This window comes from Ostrea edulis, chromosome 7 (genome assembly GCF_947568905.1).
Source record: "Ostrea edulis chromosome 7, xbOstEdul1.1, whole genome shotgun sequence".
In the NCBI taxonomy this organism is placed as follows: Eukaryota; Metazoa; Mollusca; class Bivalvia; order Ostreida; family Ostreidae; genus Ostrea; species Ostrea edulis.
The window spans coordinates 45,380,674-45,405,553 of NC_079170.1; the positions used below are offsets into that span (position 1 = coordinate 45,380,674).

The 24,880-nt window shown below is 33.7% G+C and overlaps 2 protein-coding genes across 2 annotated transcripts in view; both read right to left on the reverse strand.

Moving 5' to 3' along the window:
- Positions 1-8,272, reverse strand: part of LOC125656489 (uncharacterized) — a 13,423-nt gene extending 5,151 nt beyond the window's left edge. The window contains exon 1 of the mRNA XM_048887091.2: positions 7,940-8,272. Within this exon, the coding sequence (XP_048743048.2) occupies positions 7,940-8,272 (333 nt within the window). The remainder of the gene's footprint in view (positions 1-7,939) is intronic.
- Positions 8,273-15,272: 7,000 nt separating this feature from the next.
- On the reverse strand, positions 15,273-24,541 carry LOC125656094 (uncharacterized). Its single transcript, XM_048886683.2, has 4 exons — positions 24,322-24,541; positions 21,445-21,466; positions 17,331-17,537; positions 15,273-15,721 (listed from the first exon to the last, which is right to left on the reverse strand). The coding sequence occupies exons 1-4, from the start codon at positions 24,412-24,414 to the stop codon at positions 15,507-15,509; spliced, it is 537 nt and encodes a 178-aa protein (XP_048742640.2). The 5' UTR covers positions 24,415-24,541; the 3' UTR covers positions 15,273-15,506.
- Between the last annotated feature and the right edge of the window lie 339 nt (positions 24,542-24,880).

The window sequence follows — 24,880 nt, forward strand, 5'->3', positions numbered from 1 at the left end:
AATAAATTGTCAAAATATATCTATACCAAATATAACCAAACTTATGTTAACATCGGCTTAAGTAAATGAACTTTAATAGTCATGTGGAGCGATATTTTTACCACTTCTGAACACTAATTAAAAGTGAATGCATGTGATATTCAGTAAATATATAATTACTTCATTGTTATTTCGGATTTCAAACATTTCGGTTGAGCATCACTGAAGAGACATTATTTTTCGAAATGCGCATCTTGTGCATCAAAATTGGTACCGTATAAGTTTTACTGTATCATATTCATGTGAGAAAAAGAATATTGAGAAAAACAAGAAAATAGGAGAAAACAAAGGATATGACCTTGAATATCTGCAATGTATATCCATATCCAATATCAGCTGTCGTTTGTTTGTTTAACGTCCCGTCGAGAATTTTACATTCATATTGAGACGTCACTAGTTGTATATGAAGTAGCACAAATTTCGACCTATGCTTTACGTTTACGGCCATAGCAGTGAGGGATCTTTAGCATACGAACGCCTGCCGCGACACGGCACCTCCGTCCGAAAGACCAGTGATTCTCACTTTAAAATACATCTACCGATCATTTGGCAAAGGAACAATCACTTCCTATATTTATATCTTAGGTTTGATGCGACCCTGGCACAAGTGGGGATCGAACTCACGACTTCCCAGTTACGGAGCAAACGCTCTACCACTGAGTTACCTCGGCCAGTTTATATCCAATTTAAAAGTACTCAGAATTCCATACTCATACATTTATAAAATTATTATTTAGTCTTCCTACCTTTGGTATATGTTAGACAATGCATGATATATTCGGAGTCATACATGTAATGTGTTGTTTCATGACCAGCTATGAAGACAATATTGTAAATGATACCGAACTAATTACCCATGGAAATTTAGAGACCCTCAAAGATAGTTTGCATTATGACACCGTTTCAATTATTTTTTAGCATTCATGATGATTCCAGAAACCGCTGTATAGCTGAACTATGGCTTTGGAATAATCATTGTGACGTCAAGTGGTATTGTGTTCGAAAGAAAAGAGACTCTTTAGGTGTTTACGATAAAAGCGGTAAATCATATCAATATAATTCCCCGAAGTTAATTCTTTTTTAAGGTTTCAAAGACAAATTTCCTCTCAACGGAATTGAATGCTTTTTGAAAATCCAATAGAAGTAAAATTCTGTCATAATTTTTTATTTTCGCAATATTCAAATATATCAAGAATTCTTCTTACATTTGCTCTTTCCCTTAATGTATGCTGATTGATATTGACTAATTAACTGTTCTGTTTTCTTTTAAGGTATGTTAGCTAATGCATAGCTATTGTTCTATCATCAGTCTTTGTGAAATTTATAGGTTGATAGTTTGCTAGGTTTGATTTGCCTCCCTTTTTATGGCGTAATTGAAGCTAAACGTTGAGGTTTGTGTAAAAGTATTACAAAAGTATGGTTTTAGTTTATAGCAGAAAGTGGGCTAGAACTCGCCTGGTAAACCATCCAAGCCAGGTGATTTATCAGCTTTTAGTATTTTGGCCTGCTTGATGTAATATACATGAATTTTGACTATTTTAAGTTTTAAAAAGGTGTACAGTAAATATAGAAAAATATTTTGATTTGAGTTTATCCAAACACACAAATATCATAAATTGTCTACATTTTCTATTTCATGGCACCATTATTACTGCATTAAAGATGGAAAATGCAAATTTTACCATGAATTTTTTAAGAACAAAAAAGTTGTGAACCCATGGTACATTCACAATTTGAAACAAATAATTCAATATTCAAGGACCATGTTTTCCAAAAGCGTATTATAATTATCAAGGCTTTCAATGAAAAATTGCAGATTTTAGCTATAGAATACTGAGCAATTTGTTTAATATTAGAAATCATCACAGTAAATGAATAGACATATCCAATTCGTGTCCTGATTGTAAGGAAGATGTCAATGCAAACAAACATTTATTATACGAATGTCAAAATGTTCAAAGGATATGAGCTATTCTTAGTGGAATCTTACAATTCAAGGTGTCTTGGAAAGTAATTATTGTTGGATTTTATTGGTAGGTGAATATGAAAACAATTATGTTTAACAATCTCATATTATTTATAGCTGTTAGAATTTGAAAGAAATAAAAGAATTTCATGTCATCTAAAGAGTTCAATAAACACATTATACTAACCTCTAAAAATATCAAAATATAAACAGTGGAGATAGAATAAATTCAAAATAACATAGAGAAATTATAATTGTATGTCTTTGAATATCTTATAGAGTTTCCCCTAACATAAATTACCTAAAAAATGTCTTCTCTTATAAATCTACTGTATTGTCAACACTTCTGCTGTAGGATGGACTGTTTCTATTTTTCCTATAAAATTTCTTATATTGTTCATATATAACATTTGTTTCCCTGCATAACATATTCATTTCTGTTGCAACATGAATGTAATATCCTATGAACTTTATATACAAATGTCCTTCTGTTTGTAATATTCATGCACTTGTATTTGTATTATATTGCTATTTGTAATATTCATTATCAAGAAGGTCCAGTCCTCGGATAGAGCTGCCTAATGAGTCAATCCCTTTGTATATTTATATAATAAAATATGTTCAGATCAAATCAATTCAAATCAATGAATCAAATATGAACTGTTGTGATGTGATGTGGACTCATTATTGCAGCTCGGCTTAGGTAAATTTTACTTCCATATGTACTTGCATATTTCATTGTAAACATTACTAGTACATATGATAACTACATATGACGTCGCACACGCTGTTGGTGTCAAAACATATTACATAGCGTTATGGTAGCATTTACGCTGTTTTATATAAATAAAAACACTTTACTATACGAAAGTTGCATATCATGTTTACGACAATTTTACATTCTATCTATTTGATACCAATACATCTTATTAAAATGCGAATTATTGAATATATTAGCTCGGATATTCTGATATTTACGTCAATATTGCATGTAGACAGGTAACGACGGTGTTGCACATTCTTTACCAAAATGTTAATAGCTTTCTTAAAATTAATTATATAGACGTAAGATTTTGCAGAATAATTAAGATGGTGATGTTGATACTATAAGTTGTTAAAATTGTGATGCCATCTAATCCCTTCGCTGTTGACGGTTACTCACAATACAAGAATGGAGGTGTAGATAAGCCTTAACGTTAGGAAAATAGACCATGTCCATGATACATTTTGTAGGTACATTAGGATATTTGAAAGAATTTTGAATTAAATATTCAAAATTTGAATTAATATTTGGATAAGTGAACAGGGGATGCTTACTCCTCCTAGGCACCTGATCCCACCTCTGGTGTGTCCAGGGGTCCGTGTTTGCCCAACTATCTATTTTGTATTGCTTGTAGGAGTTATGAGATTGATCACTGTTCGTTATCTTCACCTTGCATCAAAATAACTATACTTAAGAAATGATGAATATTGTATTATAGGTGTTTGATATGTGGATTATTCATTGGGGTTATGCTAATGTAGTTTATGTGTCACAACGTCTCAAGTCACAATTTGAAAATGTCTAAAATAAAAAGTTGAGTTGAGTTGAGTTGATTCCGTTAAGATTTGTTTGTGTTTGAGACAATCTACAGTGTCAACATTGAATGTCGCACCTTGCGTAATCGCATTATGTTAATTGAAATTGAATAACTATTTCAAAATCAATCATCCGTATAGCTATTCAATTAACAAAAAGATATGAAATTGTTTGATTTTTCTTGAATGTGCATCTTCTGAAAAGGTTTTTTCTTTAATTCAAAATATATGTAATCTAGCGATTACAAAATTCCAACAAAAAGTAAATGTCAACACGTTTTGTCACAGACGTAAAAATGAGACCGTTTTGACGTCACAATAACCATGTGCTGGTAATTGCATTTTAAAACTACACGTATACCAAATGAAATACCGGTCTTATAACTAAACAAATCAGCATTGTTGTGATACAATTATACAACATGATAATATTTAGAATTGAAGTTAAAAATATATTCGTATTAGATAAACTCAGAAAGTGTTAGAATGCATTGATTATGTATACAAGTACATTCTTATGTTATGAAATGTTATATTGACATATTACAAGAGGCAAAATCACATGCACATTGCCAAATACTAATTGGATACGAATGAGCAAATATTTAAAAAGGGGAAAAGGAATGTAACAAACAAAAGAATGAGAAATGTAGGCAAAGAGAAAAACATTTATTTTTAAAAACTAACAAACAAAACTCCGCAAATGACAGTGGATCCAAACATCAATGCCCAATTCCAGGTACAAGTGCTCAACAACAAATACAAATTTTTGTCTTAGGAATAGGACTTAAAATAAAATTATACATACATGTAACTTTGACACGTTCTAGCAATATCATTGACATATAAGAAAATGAAAGAGGCCCTAATACAGATCTTTTAAGGGACTCTAACATGTAAGTGTGAATTAAGCATGTATTTCTATGCAATATACCATTTCATTTCTGTTTAGATAACTTTGGAACAGCTTTAGCAAGTTATCACTAACTCTAAAGTAGCTTGATAAGAAGTCCCTTATGTCATGCATGATCAAATGCCTTTGACAAATCACCATCAACCATGCAGCAATATTTCTTTTTATCTTTGGTTTTCGCTATGGAATTATATGCCTCAATAAGCCTGATGTACCATTGAACGGTCCGGTCAAATGCCATATGTGGTACTTGTAAAAACGATCATTTGATGATTAGAATAAAAATATTTGTCAACATATTTTGAAACAACACGTTCCATAATTTTACAATGATAGCTTATAAGTTGACAATAATCATGGACCCCTTTCTTATAATAAAGGAAGTACATTGTGTGGGAAATACACATTAACGATTAAACAGAAAACACAAACGAATTGAGATGCGAAGTATTTCAGTTGCTTGAAATATATATTTTTAAAAAATGTCGTATTAAATTTGATTTTTATAAAAGTTTGTATTTTACAATATTTAATCATTTTATAGAGAGAATTGCCATCCCTGAAATTCTTTGACTCAGATGTATTGTATTTATTAGAATGATCTTATACCAAAAATGCAATTTAAGCGCACATAATGAATAATGCTGCGCCCGTAAGGGAGCAAAAACAGCGCGAACGGTAGCGAATAGGATCAAAAAGAAAGGAGAAGTGTATGGAAGGTGATGTGGCGGAATGCGCTAGAACTGAATGGCTAGCCACTCCATTCATTACCTGATGAATTTTCACCCGAATCGAATGCAAATGATACCGACGTTGATAAAAATAAAAATGAGTATCATTCTCTCTTCGAACTAGCTTCTAAAAATTACATCCTAATTGCTCTGAACATTGTCTTAGGAATGGACCGGGCCGGGGTAACTATCTATTCAAGGCCCACGAGATCAAGCTGCATAAACAGTCCTCGTTCATGCTAATCATATAAAATGGACAAGTGGGGAACATTATTCAAGTCCGGAGACAGAGTTGTTCGTGGAAAATATCTTGTTCAATGCCGGTGTTGTAGTTATATACCTCCCCCCCCCTCCCCACATAGACTTTACCCCCGGAAAAACGGGCCCGGGATAGATTTTCCCCCAGCATATAATTTCCCCCTATGTACAAAGTCAGTATAGTGTTTCCCCCTGGGCGGAAAAACCGCCCTGGTATAGAATTTTCCCCCTCCTGTTTCCGGATTTCATCGACCGGAATCTTCGACGATGTTCATAAAATAAACGAATATATTTTTGGGGGGAGATGTTGAAGTTGGATTTACACGCTGTAAATACAATATGCTTCTCAAAAGACTTTAACGATGGTCAATATCATTAGGAATTTTCGTAAAAAGTCAACTACAAGATATACAAATAAAATATAGGAAAAGTAGAATAGATTCACTGAATAAATAAAAGTAATTTAATTTTCCCGTTTATTTAAATTCGAAATTTTAAACTAAAAAAACATTAACTTCTTTCCAACTTCACTATTTAAAATGTTAGATACTAGTAAATAACAACAAATACTTGAGATGTCTGAATGAATTTTGATATACCATTACACTATTTGAATAATTTCCTTTTTAAAAAACCATAAGATGATGATTGTGATACACAAGACCCTGCTCAAAATTAAAAAAAAAATAATGAGAAGAATTCCTGGGTCTAGATAAGCAAGAGAATTCTAGTAATAGAACTGGAAACGGATACATAGCTAAAATGTAAGAAGTGGTGAAAAGCGTACTGTCATATAAGGGGAAATTCTATACTGGAACGGTTTTTCCTAGGGGGAATTGGGCCCGGGTTAATTCTTCCTAGGGGGAAATTCTATGCTAGGCCCATCTTTCCGGGGGGAATGTCTATCCCGGGCCCGTTTTTCCTAGGGGGGTGGTCTATGCGGAGGAAACTCCTATGCTACAACACCGGCACGTAACATCTTTTTTCGATAGGGGGAGTGGCAGCCGAAGAAGATTCGTCTAAAGATCTTGTCATGCAAACCAAAAATCAGGGGGTGGGGGTGGGGGTGATGTGCTAGTTGTCATTCACGCATATATGTGTACCAAATTACATAATTCTAAGTATTCCTTTTTATTGTAATAATTTCAAATCAATTTACAATTATTGCATGACTAATTACGTACTGAAAATCATTTTGAAATGTTCATTAGAGACTTTTCTTTTGAAATATTGTGATAATATATTCCTGTCGGTTTAAAACAGAAAAGTTATGAAGATCACGGAGGAAATATAGACTAACTCTGATTAGGAAAAATATCTAATTAATTCTATGCTGTGTTAGTCTCAACTGTCAATCCCCTGGCGTATCAATTATATAACTTTCTTTCATTAAAATTGTTTTAACGTAAATTATATTATATCGATGTTCTGACGTTGAGTTTTAACGTCATTTTGACGTTACCAAAATTGACATCAATAGCGTGCGCGACATCATATATCATTATTCACTGTATAACATATACCTTTTCTATATCTTTATCAGTATGTATGCATCCTGCATGATTAAACATGCATGAATTGTTATCTTAGATGTAGTTTGGTTGAGGTCCTATCCTCGGTAGCTATCATTTCCTCTAGTTTAAAAAATAAGTTCTTTGTTATAGAATAGACCTGGGAAATAAATATTTAAAACATATATTAATATAATTCAGTTATAAATGCAAAGGCAATTTGATACAATGTAGGCTGATCGAAATTCATTTGGTTGTTATCAAACACCATTATCTATGGCAGTTGTGCATGCCACCGAGGGACCTATATTTTTATCAGATTATCTATTTACATTCAATAGCCTCTTACTGTAAAGCAAACCAGTGGCAATAGTTTCGTCCATATAGTGCTTGCTCATAAAACCCCAAAGAAATTATCACATCTTCTGTCTGTTCCTTTGGCCAGTTCCTGCCATTAGAATTGAAAACCACAAGTCTTTCGCGTATGACATTATAAGCAGAGGTCCCCTTTAACAGTAGCCTTTGACATGGTAAAAAAGCATCGCAATAAGACCCAAGGTCATGTAATGGTCAGATTTATTTAATGTCTTTTAATGACTGAAAAAGTATTCATTAGGAGATAAGATAAATCTTTCTTTTTTTCATTTTACGACGATTAAGAAACAAATTCTAAAACATTTAGCAATGCTTCTCGTGCGCACTATCTTTGTCTGCACTTTCTTAGCATTCATTTCTTAATGAAACGTAGTTATTTCCATAAATCTAAAACAATTTTAGGACGTTGATATCATTGCATTTCTATAAAAATAAAATACTTGACATAAAAAATGAAATGTTTAAAATCCCTTCGGTATATGCTATCTCTAGTGTAAATACAGACATATAAAGCGGCTCTATAACTTAACATGATAATTGTCAATATTGTTATAAACTAATTACATACCATTTCCAGATACTTGCACTGCTGTGAATCAACAGTCAGATTTGACTTTGTCCTTATCCTTTTCCACTCACAGCAGGCTCTACATCTGTACCGATCTTCCTTTATTGTACACAACTCAATTCCAATGCATCTCCTATCGCCAGAGCAAAATTTGGTGCATTTGTTGATGGTGTCAGCGAATGTGTTGCCTTCATCCGAAAACAATATTTTAACATCTTCTGTTAAAGAACCAAATGATTTCAGGCCAAATTGTCTTTGATAAAGACGACCATTGGTAGCAGGAGATGCTATGATAAACAATAGATATATTATGTGACTTGAGTAAATCCCCATATTGGGATGATCTACATATGTGCTTTAAGTTTGAAGCTCGATTTCAAATTCCCTGAAAATATATATGTATATGCATATATATCAGAAACCAATGGTGCATGTCTCTGTTAATGAATATCAAAGTAAAATGTCTCATTTTTGCCATATTATCAAGATCTCATTCAATTTAGTTCTCAAAGCAAAACTCGATCATATGATAAAAACATCAATCATATGGCGTGTTATGAACTGTGGCAGAAAATGTTCCATTTTTTTTTTCTTAAACATATAAATCACATCTCTAAGTCATTTGAAGAAAAGAGAAACACCGTATATTTCTAATTCTCAAATGCGTTTTCCAAAAGAAATTAAAGAGCTTTTAGTAAATCTGAAATTGCAAAACTTTTCTGAAATCAAGAAAAACACAAAGCACACTGTATGACTTTTCAACACTCTACACGACCATTCCTCACGATGAATTAGAAATTAGACGTGTTGACATCATAGATAGTTCTTCAACCAAATTGGAAAAAAGAAACATCAATTTTTAGTGATCAGTTATCGAAAAAAAAAAAAAATGTTGAACACCACTCTGACTCAACGCACAAGTACTCAGAGGTTAAGAAAAAAATATGCTGGACTTCCTCATATTTTGGTATTTCTTGGTGATCAGGTCTTCCAACAGTCTGTTGGAATCCCATGAGCACGAATTGTGCCCCTTTGTTAGCTGCCCTGTTTTGATATTCTTATGAAACGGAGTTTATTCAGAAGTTCCTACATGAGAATAAAAGATATCTTGTTGTGGCCTTCATCTCGACGTTTAAATCTATTGACGACGTTTTATCTATCAACAATCACTTTTGTTCATTTATCAATTCGATATATCCCTGTGAACTCAAGATAATAAGGCACCACAGAGTCATCCACTTCTGCTTCGTACTTGGATATTTTCTTTAAAATGGATGATAAAAGCAAATTCAACTGTGTGGCAAACTGGATGACTTCATATGGCGTTTACACCTCTCAACTAATTCGATAAGCGTATGATGAGTTTTTTAATCTAGGCAGACTACTGGAAACAAGTTGATGTTACAGGGGTTTCAAAAGTCTTGTTTAAAGTCAGCATTTTGCAACTTTAATGGTCGTTATAATGATCTAGCTTGCCAATATGGCCTATCATTGGCTCAAATGCTGTCGTACGTGTTTCATACCGATTGTTAGGCAGTTCTTGGCATACTGGTTTTGAGTGGGGATTGTGCTGTTTATCTGATCTAGTCATATGACGCATGATGTTTGCCCCTCCTGGGCACCTAATCCAACCTCTGGTATATCCAGGGGTTCTTGTTTGCCCAGCTCTTTATTTCGTATTCCGTTATAGGAGTTATACGATTGATCAGTGTTCGTTATCTTCACCTTTCATGCAGTGAAATATTTCACAAAACCGCGAAGCCGAAACAATCGCTAGATCAATTAACTGGCTGTAACATATTTGTTTGTCCAACTCTTTATTTCGTATTCCTTATAGGTGTTTTGAGATTAATCATTGTTCATTATCTTCACCTTCCATTAACATATTTATGAATTTATTTATATTCAAAGTTTGAAGAATATGTGGAAGACTCGGTGGTGTCTTTTATTTTGAGTTCACTGGGATATATCGAATCGACATATGAATGAACATAATTATTGTCAATAAATAAAACATCGTCAATATATCTAAATTCGACCTGAAGGCCACGGCAGGATTTTTCCTTTTCAGGTATAAGCTTTTGAATAAACTCTGTCGTGTAAGGATATAATCAATGTACTGTAAGTATTGAGAAGCCCTTGGATTTGTTTGTATGTTGATGTTACAGGGATTCCAACAACTTCGTTTAAAGTCAACATGTATTTCGCAAATTATATGCTCGTTATAACGTCCAGGTTTGTCATTACACCTTATCCGTGGATCATATGCTGTCTGACGTGTTTCATACTAAGTGTTAAACCCTTCTTTACACATATTTCACTAAGGATTCCTTCGTTCACCTGGTCAATACATAAGTCCCAAGATAGGTGTGACAAGTTTAAGGGGATTCTTACTCCTCCTAGACACTCAATCCCACCTCTAGTATGACCAGGAGATTTATCACTTTTCATTATCTTCAGTTTTTCATTGTTCATGGATATGGAGGTTAAATAGTACTACTAGCATAACAAAAGCTAATTTTCATTAATTGGCTGCAATTGCTTAGTAACGTAAAGAAGAAAATATTGGAATACATTATAAATAATCATAAATGCATATTCTACTTGCATTGAAGACGGTGTTTTTTAAATGAAAGAATGAATCGATTTTGAATCTAACATTTATGTTCCTGTTCTATCTGTTTCAATCCGTTATTGTTAGATTAAATATTCATGAGACTGATAATTAGGTAATGAATTTTAAAGTGATATATATATTATGCTGAAATCATTTTCTTGAAATCAATACCAAACTCCTTTTGATATATGAAAAGACGAGGTTTTTAAAAAAAAAACCATTTAAGATGAATAATGTTGGAATTTTCCCTCAACAATACCAGTTAGAACAAATAGCTGTTAAAAGGAACATCAAAATCCAATAAGTGATATCACAGTATCAACAAAAATGGAATAAGTTGCAAAGCAATAAAACGGCGAGTTTCATGTATATGCAAGAAAAGAAAAACACTTTGATTTTCTTAAGAAATGCTTTAAAAGATGAAAATATCAGTAAAACCGAAGGATGCTACTGGAACTAAATCTTAGGCGATGGACTACTTTATATGATGAATGACTAATACAATGATTAAAATCTTCTAAAATGAAATATAATATATCGATATAAGGGATATATGGAGTGATGCGAATGCTTACAATTGACCTTGATTAACCTTTGTCTAATCATTTGCCTATCACATAATTATGCGATATACATGTATGATCAACACTGTTGAAATAAGGAACTTTTTCCTCACAAAAGGTATATGTTGGGAGAGACCTTAACCATTCCAAATTCACCTTGATAAAGATCAATAACTTGAAATTTTGTTGAAATGAAGATGATTTCTTTTTTTCCTTTTATATCTACGATTGATATTCTGAGTGTCCTTCGTCGTTACCATATGAACTAAGTCTGAAAGCCATCTGACTATCACTTATTTGTGTGAAATAGCTTTTTTTCTATTAGCAATAGTAATTTTCATTCATTCATATGTCAATTTGATATATATCTGTCAACTCGAAATAAAGACAATACAGAGCTGTCCACTTCTGCTTCATACTTAGATATTTTATTGAAAATAGATTTTAAGAGAAGCTGTCAGTAACCATTGAAAATTGTCTTTTAAGAAGTGGAAAGTGCAAACATCACAAATTTGAACGAAACTCTCACACTTTTGTGTATGGTGATAGTAAATGTTAAAAAAGTGAAAATTACTGGAACCATTCATCGTGTTTCCATGGCAACGGGCCTTACCTACAGTTAAATCATTAGATGTTGAGTTTTTACTCTGTTCACAAATATTTCTAATAAAACAATTTCCCAACAATGTACAGTGAATGGAAATTCAAGAAAGCACTTAGATTATTGTACTTGTGATTTAAAAAAATGTGTATTTTCTTGCTTATTCTTAAAAATAAGTCATAAATTAAGGTTAAAAAGAGCATTTATGACTTCTTTTCAGACACTATTTTCTCTGAAACGCCTCAGGGCTGACATTAATTCTACATGCCATTTTTAAGACAGCTATTTATACTACCAATATAGTAAATGAAAACAGTTAAACAATTTACCCTTTTTTGCAAAACACCTCAAAACTCTACTCTAATTCCTACTATTTTACAAAATTATTATCCCCCTTGATGCGAACTCTCTAGAATTAAAGGAAGAAATGAATGAATATCACTTAGCAGATATCATTTTAAAAAATTCTGGATGGTCATTTGGAATTCATTTAACAGGAAATTTGAAAGGTAATTTAGAGATTTGCCCATTTTTCTGTAAATTAAATTTTATATGTTAGTTAATAGTGAAGTTAGAATTCATGTAATCATTCCAAATTCATACAAACTGTCTCAATGACAGATAGTAAATTAATAGTAAACACCGGTAAAGAAGATTCGAAGTAAATCTATTGTAGAACACTTGTTTCTCTTTAAAAAACAAAGATCCGCCTAACAGAAATATCTAAATCATTTTCTACACTCAATCAGTATCAATGCTGACGTCACACTTTCACCTCATATTGCGCCATACTCAACATGCATTGTGACGCACTTTTTGTGTATTCAAAGTATTTCATTCTCACTGAAATAATTTATCGTCTATCAAATGGTCAATGTAATTTCTATTTTAATGCAATTCGTATTTCAAAATATTGTATAGGTAACGATGTGGAATGTTTTTCTGATGAGAAGGGAGATGGGGGGGGGGGGGGGGTATTTTGTTGATAGGTCCTCTAACAAATATCCCATTCCTATATCATTATTTGGCTATGAGTATAGCACATATGTTTTCCAATTACAAATTATATTTTAGACCACATCCATATTTTAAATGTAATAAAACAATACCCTTCATAGATATTTCGATATAGAAATACTTGAGGCCTACTTATTCCAACATCTTACATGTATGTATCAAATGGCAGACACCCCCTCCCCAAATAGTAAACTTAACGAACCTGGTGATTTTAATTATGTTCTACGACCTTCCTATGTACATTTCCCCATAGTCGATACTTGTTAAGAGTATATTATTCATAAAGTAGCATTGTGTTTATTAATTTTCAAACTCATGTCTATGAGTTTGAAAAATAAATTTGTAAAGTTTTGAAAATAGAATCTTGTGATTCATTTAACTTTTCTGAGATTTATATATATTTCCTGATATTTCTTTATTCTATATCAACTTTGCATATAGAGCTCTATTCGATTTATCTTCCTGATCATATTGAAGTTATAATTGATAGTAATGCACTGCAAGCATCCATCAATAAAACTTAATCTCTCTCTCTCTCTCTCTCTCTCTCTCTCTCTCTCTCTCTCTCTCTGTATATGTATATATAAACCATAATATATATATAAGCCACAGCAATATGTGATTTTTCAACACAAAAAAATCAGGTTGGTTAGTAGATAAAGATATATGCATGTTTAAATTAAATTCAAATGTAGTTTAGGTCAACTGATTAAATATGAAGGTCATTGTGCAATGTATGTGACCTTGAGATTGTATGACAATGTCATTTACAAGTTTCAATAGAATTTAGCATCTCCATAGAAAGTAATTGATGCACCCAGAAGGCAAATGTTCTTGACCTAAATTAGATCATTAGTCTAGTAATTAGATAGAGTTTCGAAATTGTAGCTGAACATGAAAAAAGGGTGTTTTTGGTCAGGTCAGTAACAAAAAACTAAAAGTTGTTTAACTGATTTTAATTTTTTGAATAAAAATCTAACATTTGTTATTTCTTTCTATATGAAAAACCTTGTCTGATGGTGATGCGTTTCTGAAAAAGGTTAGCTCAAAAATATATTGTTTTATTGAATTTTCGACTGTATACAATGCAAGGTATGTTGGTTGCCATGGAAACAATTTTTGCTGAGATATTTAAATTTCTTATTTCAACAAACTTTTATATAAGCCTTTTTCATTTACCTTAAACTAAAAAAATATGCATCTTATTATCTTAATTGTATTTATTTTGGACTTTAAAGAGGTATATTTCACTGTTTTTTCAAGGACTTTGTCCTTGTTACCATGGTAACAACAAAGTGATCAATAATTCTGTGTTATTTGAGTTTAAGTGACTCCCACATGCATTTTCAATGATTTTATCAATAACACTGCATAAAATTGTAGAATGTTTCTTCTTTTTTTTCCACTTTCCAAAAACTTCTCCATGATTACTGACAGTTTCTATTAATGGCAAACAAACAATTCAACTTTATGATAAACAGAATGATGTTTGCCGTGTTTATACCCATTGTTTTGCCGTTCATGGCACACTGATTTTGGCTACGGGTTAATCCTTTTACCTGATCAAGACATTGGCCTCACGGCGGTTGTGACCGTTCGACAGGGGATGCTGGCTTCTCCCAGGCATCTGATCCCACCTCTAGTATATCCATGGGTTCATGTTTGCCCAACTCTTCATTTTGTATTTCTTACAGGGATTATGAGATTAAAGTGATCTTCACCTTTCGTCTGTACACAAAATGATGGGGGATTGGGTAATCTTTTACAAAGCTGATGCCACCCCAATCTTTACATGTTCGATAAAAATGTTTTGTAATTATCCAGTAATACTAAATAGAGTATGCAATATACTGTTCTTAGCCTACTGTACGTAAACTACATAATATGATTATCATCTGGCATGTGTTTGATGACTTTTCTCTCTCACGCATGGTGTGATTGTAACCCATGGTTTGTGGTTTACAAATTCTTGCTAAATGTTAGGAAGAAGACAGTAATACAACATTCTGCACCAGCCATTTCTCAATTCAAAACAAATGCGGTGCAATATTTTTTTTAATTGACAATTTCTAACGAAACATCAATCTTGGTGCCACATTATGAATTTGAAATTCATTCTCTATCACTGTACTATTTGAAAACGGAAGACTATATAGCTTTTTATTAAATCCAATCATATGATTTCGTCAAAACAATTTTGGAATTCAATATGTTTGTGTACAACTAAACATCAAATAGGTAATGATACGAAGGTAGAATTTTTTATCAATAAATTGTGTACAAATTGACAATGAAAGGTGAAGATAACGAACAGTGATCAATCTCATAACTCCTACAAGCAATACACTATAGATAGTTGAGCAAACACGGACCCCTGGACACACCAGAGGTGGGATCAGGTGCCTAGAAGGAGTAAGCATTCCCTGTCGATCGGTCGCACCCGCCGTGAGCCCTGTAATAGCAAACATACAACATTCGTCCAAAAATACGACAATAATGCAGTACAAAAGATATGAACAAAAGGTTTGCCTTTATTTTCACTATAAGCTGATGTGCAGTATTATTTCAAATCACTGCACCCCTTTGTCAGTCTTTAATCTCTAAAAAAAAATTGTATACTATTTTGAAAGAAATATCATACATCAGAAAAACAGAGACTTGAGAGTCTACGTATGTAGCGGCACATCGTTAAAGATTAATATACCATGGAGTGTAAACAACTAATTTCGTAGTATACACTTAGATGGTTTGTATCTAAAGTTTCCATAGTCATGTCTCTACAAAGATCCGGATTTCACAAACGTGTAAAATGTCAGTTTCCCCTTGACGGCTTTGGATCGTGAATGTGACGTCATTTCCTGTGGTACCAGAAGAACACAATACGATGATGCGATCTCCCGAAGTTGCAGGGCCTTGAAAGAAGCCGCAAGTATGGACTGTTCCATTTCCTCCAACTGTTATAAGTAAGTCATGCAGTCTTTCTCCTTTTAGTAAAAGGTGTGTGTACATTAATTTCATGTTTATGCAACGTGTAATGACATGAAACATTCATTATCTGTGTGATGATCAATGTAAAGTATCATTTAAATATATATAATCAAATACTGTAATTTTTATATTAACAGGGGCGAAAATGGGACAAATTGCCGACTCTTACGGGCGGGATTTGTTTCCCTTGTTTGATATCGCCTAGTGCCATCGTTGGAATTTATAGACAATTAAAAGGAAACACACCAGTGATATATGTTTGTAGAGCAATTATTCCTGTGTCTATGACTAAACAAGTTTCCAAAACATTACAATGTTGATGAGAATTTCGTTTAATTGAGGTAATGTATGATTTGAGAAAATATCAATGATAAAAAGTTCATGGATTGTAAGCCGAAGTCAGCTTACCTTTATCGTGGGCTTGATTTACCATGAATTCAGTTACATGTACATGCATATACATATAGCTTTTTATGAGTAAGTCGTTAAAATAGAAAAAGATGTATATTTTTTGTTATATTTTGATATGATGAATGTCTGGAATGTCCCAACTACGTATCGAAGTTGATTAGATGCAGTAAAAAATAATGTCACAGCTAAAGTGCTCGGGTGTGGGTCGAGGGTGGGTAATCGAAATTTGGAAAATCAATTTACAGAGTTTAAAGCGTTATACGGATCAAAAAATAGACATGAGTTACGCTTAAATATAGGTATTATATTTTCTGATAAGAAGCTTATGTTACACATACATGTTCACCGAAATCGGCACATTGCCAAGTACGTACATAGTGGTGATACAACTTGTATCATTAGCAAGTTGGATCATTAGCGGTTTGCACTGCAAAGTTGTGGTTGTATCATTAAGCGTAACAACCACACTGCAAGTGGAACGCTTAATGATACAATTGTTTCATTAGCGAGGATAGTATCATTAGCGGTTTAAACTGTAGACCGTTAATACGATAATTTGTATCATTAAGCGTTGCAACGAACCCCTTAATGTAGTTTGTATCATTAAGCGTAGTTGTTGCATTAGCGGTTTCTACTGTGGTCAAGCCGAATCCATCTAGGCAATTTTTTTATGAAGTTTTGACATACATGTCAACGATTGAGATTGCTGACAAGTTTTAAAATAAAACGTGGAGCGAATGAATTACTCTTTGCATTACATGACCATTTCCTCGGCTGGCGATTATATGATCAGTGTAGTTATGTGTATATCAATGAATTGAACATGCCTGAACTGTATGAACTATTGTAAAGATACGAGGCAATATATCTTTAAAACCCAAAACTCGACAGTGTATAATTTCTTTGCAATGCTGGCATAGCTAGATTCCTGCAATTGTTCTTTTCTTTGAGAATTATAAAAAAAAAAATCAGTGCATTTCTTATATGTCATTAGCAATGGGGGTTGCTTTCTATGCATCGTGGTGGCTGCGCTCTAATTCAAATAATATACTAAATCAAAACTTTCCGGACCTGTCTGACAAGCTAAAAACAATATTTCTCCCAATATAGAAATGACACTCAAGGCGTTTTCGTATCTGCTATCAATGCGTTAAACACATTTTTATATAGATCTCAAGCAATTTTGAAAGATACCATAATAATCCTGCCTGTTGAAAACAATAACTTTTGTTACGTCAACTATATTCTGTAAGTCTATTTTTAGCCAAGGCTTGAATTCGGCAGCAGTGTGTGCAGTGTAGAGACCATTTGGACAAACAGTGACGTCATCCACAGCTTTCGAGGCGAGGTGATAGGCGGGGTTGTATGCAGAGATCATACTCGCTGGCTTGTTCACGGCCACTGCAGAGACAAAATGAATAATTACAGGATTTGATACAACTTGTAATACACAAATTAGAAAAATGACATTTAAATACGACGAAAATTGAAATATTTAGGCGGCCGTAAGGTTTACACAGGATATATCAACTAATGATTTTCTTATGACCACCGTCGACCATTTCCTATAGCATAATGATTAAAACTATTTAGTATTGATGTACACCTCATATGTTCAACATCGTAATTAGTGATCTCTTCAAAAACATCTGTTTATATCGGATTCGGTAACCATAAATGCAGTATATTCCATATATTTCAAAGCAAAGGTACGCGTAAGTCATGAGTGATCAGCATTTTAACTAAGTTTGCTTTTAAAACCAAGAATGTAAAATGAAATTATAAGTTAGTAAGCGGTAAGATTTGTCAATGAACACTCGCAATGATACTTTTCATCTGTAAGCACTCGTTGTGACATCACTATTGAGTTATCTAGTAGTGTGGATGTCTACAGTACGGACGTTTTGTGTCTCATGACTGTCTATGAACTAAAAAGGGAAGCAATCATTGAAATATATAATGATTGGAAAAACTGTCTACGACTACGAAAAAGGAAAATATATTATATGACTTGACCTCTCATAGATCACAGTTTGAAATTCTCCTTTCTGTTTTTTAAGTGTGTAACAGAGATATCTTACAGTTCTGTAAGTCTAGCTGAATCAGTTCAATCTTGAATGCGAAATGGATCATGATTTGTGTCCATGTCAATCATAAAATAAACTGAATTTCTTCAAGGTATTTACGCTTATTGTCAACTCGACAAAACATTACTCTGCATGAAAGGAAATGAAAAGGACAAATAATTAATACGTAGAAGATTCCAGATGGAAAAACAAACAAAATACACAATGAAAGGAAATAAAAATCCACCACTTCAAATTAGCCGCCTTGTTTTTGCAACGTGCATCTCGGTAATTTTGGGTCTGTTCAAATATTACCTCCAAGCTTAAATTGCCTTTCATCTTTATCACTTCCAATAATCTGACCAGAATTGCGCGGTACAAATCCTTAATGAAATGTGAAGATAACGAACACTGATTGATTTCATAACTTCTATAAGCAAAACAAAATAGGGAGTTGGGCTAACACGGAACCTGGATACATCAGAGATGGGATCAGGTGTCCAGGAGGAGTAAGCATCTCCTGTCGACCGGTCACACCCACGGTGAGCCCTGTATCATGATCAAGTAAACGGTGTTATCCGTAGTCAGAATCAACGCGACAAGAACGGCCTAACAATCTGTATGAAACACGTCAGACAGCATTTGACCCCGTGATAGGTTGTATTGGCGAACTAGATCGCTATAACGACCATAAAAGTTGCGAAATGCTGACTTTAAAGGAGACTGTTGAAACCCCTGTACAATCAATTTGTTTGTCAGTAGCCTGTCTCGATATAAAAACTGACCATACTTAGAACAAACTCTTGCGTATCGCTTCAGTTGAGTAGATATAAACACCATATGCTGGTGATAATGGAATAAGAAGACGGTATATTTTCCCAGGCAGTTCTTATTTCCGCCATAAACTGTTGTTTGGTGTTGATGAATTCGACAGGAGTTTCCAGTGTTCTCTCGATTTTTAATCAAATATTCTCAATGGTATTGAAGCCAGGAGGGTTAACATGCGTTTTCGTGGTAATTATATGTAGTTATTGCTAATGTATTCTTTTCCCAAAAACAACACTATGTACAGAGGCATTGTTATTCATGAAAAGGTAATGGTTATCTGAAAAATACCTCGCTAAAACAGGACACAATTAGTTGTCCAGAATTTCAACACTGTTGCAGTACGGAATATACGTTCTATAAGTTCGGCTCCGATTGATTGATTGATTGATTGATTGATTCTCTATTGTTTAACGTTCCTCTTGAGAATTTTTCACTCATATGGAGACGTTACAATTTCCGGTAAAGGGCTGCGAAATTGAGGCTTATGCTCGGTGTTTTATCCCGCCATACCAGCTGCTACACCAGACCTCAGTTTCTGCAGTCTCATCCGAAGGATCACCCCATTTAGTAGCCTCTTACGACAACCAAGGGATACTGACGACCTATTCTAATCCGGATCCCCGAGAGACTCGGCTCCGATTCCGTCGTGCTTTTAACATTCAATAAGTCCAATGAGATCTCGTTTCCTGCCTTAACTTCAGCAACTGTTCAGTAGTACACGCAATTAAATGTATCAGATATCATGTGACTTCTGGCACTTGGTATTGTTTTGGAAATGGAAGGAGGAGTCCTAAGGAGAAAATGTCTTCATAATGGTCTGAATTTTCTTTGTCAGCACGACGAAAAGATGCCTAAATTTCAAAATCGGAAAAGGGAAGGGAGGGGTGTCCTTCAGTTCAATTCATCAGTACAGTACCATTTACCGATACTATAAAAAGGACCAGATAATAAATATCCCCGTTTGCTAAGTGCCTGTAGATTGATGCATAATATCTGACTAATCACGATATCATTGCATAACGATCGGATATTGCAATGACTTAAGAATACTCAACAAACTGAATAAATATTCCCACACTGTAGAAGAAATACATGGTGGTGTGAATTATTTTTGTGTTGCCTTCCGCTATCAAACATCAGCAATTTAATCTATTGATTGATTGATTCTTTCTATGTCCCGTCGAGAATTTTTCACTCATATTGAGACGTCACCAGCTGTAGAAGTACCACAAATATGTACCTAAACTTACCGCTCAGGGTCGTAGCCGTGGCAGTGGGGGTTCTTTATTGTGCCAACGCCTGCCATGATACCGAACCTCCGGTTTTTTTTAATGTAATGTCTGAAAGACCTGCGATTCTCGCTTCTAAAATCCGAGCGTTTTGTGAAGGAGCAATCACCAACTATTTTAGCGTCTTGGGTTTGACGCAGCCATGGCACTAGCGAGGTTCGAACTCACGACCTCCCGGTTACGAATTGAACGCTTTACTATTGTGCTACGGCGAGCAATTAAATCTAATAACTCATGCGTTTGGTACTAGGTCTGAGTAGGATATTCGCTCTCGATTCTTCAGATCAGGCAGATTTTGTTGCATTTGGAAATTAATCGTCTTTAATTTGTACAACAAGAACTGCCCAACTGAAGCACATTTTTTCGTAACTTCTATTTCTGAAGAGTTCCAAAATTCTTTTGTTCCGATATCCGAATCTATTTAATGCAAACAAAATCCCAGATCATGAAACTTAGTCTACGTCGTGATGATGGATACACCAGCTGTGCACTATACTTCGTCTTTTCTCCAGATAAAATTTTTATCATTGTTTTTCCAATTACTATCTGACTTTCACCACTAAACACCCATGTCTTCCACTCACGACAATCTGTCCAGGTTCTCCCTTCCTTACGGCAAACTTTCTTGTTGACCTTCTCTATACAAGAGTTGTCATGGTAAGATTATTTAACTACACGTGAAAGTCTTTCTGTAAACACTTTCGTTCTTCCTCTTCCTCGCTATTTTTTTTACCTGTCCTGTTTCTGGAAATTTTTCATAATGCTACGTATTACACATCTAGGCAACCCTAATGTTTTCTCCTATTCTGCTGCATTTCCATTTCCTCTATAAACGTTACAATCAATTTCGAACGCTATTACTCAATTCCTTTCTTTTTCGACCCATTTTGTTTTGTGCAACTTTACAGACAAACAACATACACTGTAGGAGAAAAAATTCTTGATTATACGTCATTGATTTTAGTATGGCTACACAAAAATAAAAATAGATAGGGAATATATTATGTTGATTTTAAGATGTAGCCCTAGATCTGTGATTATGCAAGAAAACGTGGGGTGATTTGCATACAAGTGGCGAATAATCATGCCCCCTGACTGTGTATATAGTGCAGACTACAACCTTACCGTTAGCCGACCCGTCATCTGCCTGAAAGAACAAAATAATGTACAAAATGCATAGCATATTCCTTGAAAGGAATCAAAATTAAGGGTACGTCCACTTTAAACATCAGCATCCGTAAAGCTGGAAAATTTTGCTTAGATGTATTTTAGCGAAATTTTTAGAATGGATTTCAACACTAAAGCACAAAATAATAGATTTTATATTCACGATAAACATTTTTCTGCGAATTTTATAGACCTGACAAATTATCAAAACATCTGTAGCAAATATAAACAGATTTAAGTTGATATGGCCTCAAGTGAATGTGTTTCAAAAAAGACATAGATATATCATATAGAGTACTAGTTGTATTTATATCACTCTGCATACTAATCCAAAGTGAATGCATGTTAAATGTATATTCAGTAAATGTATAATTATTATATTCATGCAAGGTGAAGATAACGAACAGTGATCAATCTCATAACTCCTATAAGCAATACAAAATAGATAGTTGGGCAAACACGGACTCCTGGACACACCAGAGGTGGGATTAGGTGCCTAGGAGGAGTAAGCATCCCCTGTTGACCGGTCACACCCGCCGTGAGCCCTATATCCTGATCAGGTAAACGGAGTTATCTGCAGTCAAAATCAGTGTGCCAAGAACGGCTTAACAATGGTGTGAAACACGTCAGACAGCATTTGACCCAATACGAGATTGTATTGACGAACTGCAGTAAAACTCTGATATAGCGAATTTCTGCGGACACTCTATAAAAATTCGCTATAAGCGTAATTCACTATACGTTTATAACGAATTCATAATTCAAATATAACGAATTCGTTATAAAACTGATTTGTTCTACATGTGTATCAGTTGTATAAGAAAGCAGCAATCAATATATTTGTTTTTGTATAGTCTCTAAGAGAAATTATGCCTGTGTATTTTCGAGCAATATTTTAGAGAAGAAATTTACACACTGATTTATAAATGATAATTTATCTTGATGGATTATCAAGTCACTCAAGAACATGTCGAAAGAAAAATGTCAACACAATTATGTGTAATACATGTAAACAGTCTATTGCAGTTGTCATTTACTTGTTGCTTTACACAAATAAAGGAGTTTACGATAAAATAAATGCAATCTTTCAAATTCATTTAACGAGAATAGTAAACAATACTGTCACTTATGTGTAGGTATTGTTTTGCGTTAACAACCTCTTTTGAAAAAATGCAAACAGAAATTTCGTAATAAGTGTGGATCCTTTATGGCAATGGAAAGCGATTGTTAAAAATCAAAGGGAGTTTAAAATGAAGAGAAAAAAAAACAAACAAAACAAATTCGTTATAAAACGTGATTTATACGTTCATTCTTAATTCAAGGGGAATAGAAATTTACTTCGTTATATTCATAGATTCGCTATATCCGTGTTCGTTATAGACGCATATTTTTATATAGAATATATAATGTAAAACTTATACGGTACCAATTTTGATGCATCAGATGCGCATTTCGACAAATAATGTCTCTTTAGTGATGCTCAACCGAAATGTTTGAAATCCGAAATAACTATCAAGCTTTAGAGCTAAATATAGCCAAAAACAGAGTGCCAAAAAAGTGGAGCCAAATTCGTCCAAGGAAAAGAGCTATGCATGAGGGAGATAATCCTTAATTTTGAAATGAATTTCTAAATTTTATAACAGCAATTAAATATACATCCGTATTTTCAAGCTAGTAACGAAGTACTTAGCTACTGGGCTGTAGAGATCCTCGGGTCCTAACAGTCCACCAGCAGAGGCCTCGACCCAGGGGTCATAATGTAAAACCTTTACGGTACCAATTTTGATGCACCAGATGCGCATTTCGACAAATAATGTCTCTTCAGTGATGCTCAACCGAAATGTTTGAAATCCGAAATAACTTTGAAGTTTTAGAGCTAAATATAGCCAAAAACAGCGTGCCAAAAAAAAGTGGAGCCAAATTCGAATTTCCCGGGGAAATCGATTTCACTTCGCTATAATCGTAATTTCGCTATATCCGTGTTCGCTATATTCGAGTTTTACTGTAGATCGTTATAACGACAATAGAATTTGCGAAATGCTGACTTTAAAACGAGACTGTTGAAACCCCTGCAACATCACTTTGTTTGTCAGTCGCCTGTCTCGATTTGAAAACTGATCATATGCAGAACAATGATAATCATTGTGAAGTCAATTGATATTGTGTAAGAAGATTCTTTTGATGTTAACAGTAACAATGTAGTGTATATTCCTTCACCAAGCACCTGCCGTTAAAATTCAAACTCACTAGTCTTTCGAATATGACCTTATAAACAGAGGTTCTCTGCAGCAATAGCTTTAGACATGATAACAAACCATTGCTGCTAAGAACTTGAGCGTCATACATTAGTCAAAAAATGTTACTGTAACAATGGCGTCTATACCTGAGTGAAAAAGCATTGATTGAGATGTAAGATGTAACACTACAAATATAGACTTTATTTATTTTACGACGAATAAAAAACAAGTTCCAAAACATTTAGCAATGCTTCGTGTCGGTACGGATATTTGTGAGAAAAAGTCATTGTTCTGGGAGCATACCGGATTTTCTTTAGGAAACTCGCATACTTTATCTTTGCCTTAACTTTCTTAGCATTTTGATTTTTTTAATGACACGTAGCTATTTGCATGTATCTAAAACCATTTTAGGATGCTGACATGAATGTATTCTTTAAAAATAAAATGCATGACAGAAAGTAAAATACATACGGTATCTAATATATATATATATATATATATATATATATATATATATATATATATATATATAGTTGAAATACAAGCATTTCTATCACTTAACATGATCATTGACAATGTTGTTAAACTAATTACATACCATTTCCAGATATTTGCACTGCTGTGAATCAACAGTCAGATTTGACTTTGTCCTTATCCTTTTCCACTCACAACAAGCTCTACATCTGTACATATCTTCCTTTATTGTACACAACTCAATTCCAATGCATCTCCTATCGCCAGAACAAAATTTGGCGCATTTGTTGATAGTGCTAGGGAATGTGTTGCCTTCATCCGAAAACAAAATTTCAGAATCTTCTGTTAAAGAACCAAATGACCTCAGGCTAAATTGTCGTTGATAAAGACGACCATTGGCAGCAGCAAACACCATGATAAAGATTAGAAATATTATATTACTTGAGTAAAATTTCATTTCCGAATGATTTACCCATGTGCTTTAACTTTGAAGTTCGAATTCAAATTCTTTAAAGAGAAACAAAATATATGTGTATGAATATATATTAGAAATCACTGTTGCATGTCTCTGCTAATAAATATAGGAGAGAAATATCTCATTCCTATCATGTTATCAAGCTGTTATTCATTTTAGTCCTCAAAGCCAAAAACAACCATACGATAAAAACATTAATGATTTGCCG

Bases quoted from the DNA above. Each gene is read 5' to 3' on its own strand.
- LOC125656094 (XM_048886683.2), bottom strand. From the start codon at position 24,414: ATGTACAGATGTAGAGCTTGTTGTGAGTGGAAAAGGATAAGGACAAAG. The intron at 21,467-24,321 runs GTATGTAATTAG...TTGTTCTTTCAG, and splicing joins AGTGCAAATATCTGGAAATG to GCAGATGACGGGTCGGCTAA. The intron at 15,722-17,330 runs GTATCTTTCAAA...TTTTACTAAAAG, and splicing joins CAACAGGCAGGATTATTATG to GAGAAAGACTGCATGACTTA.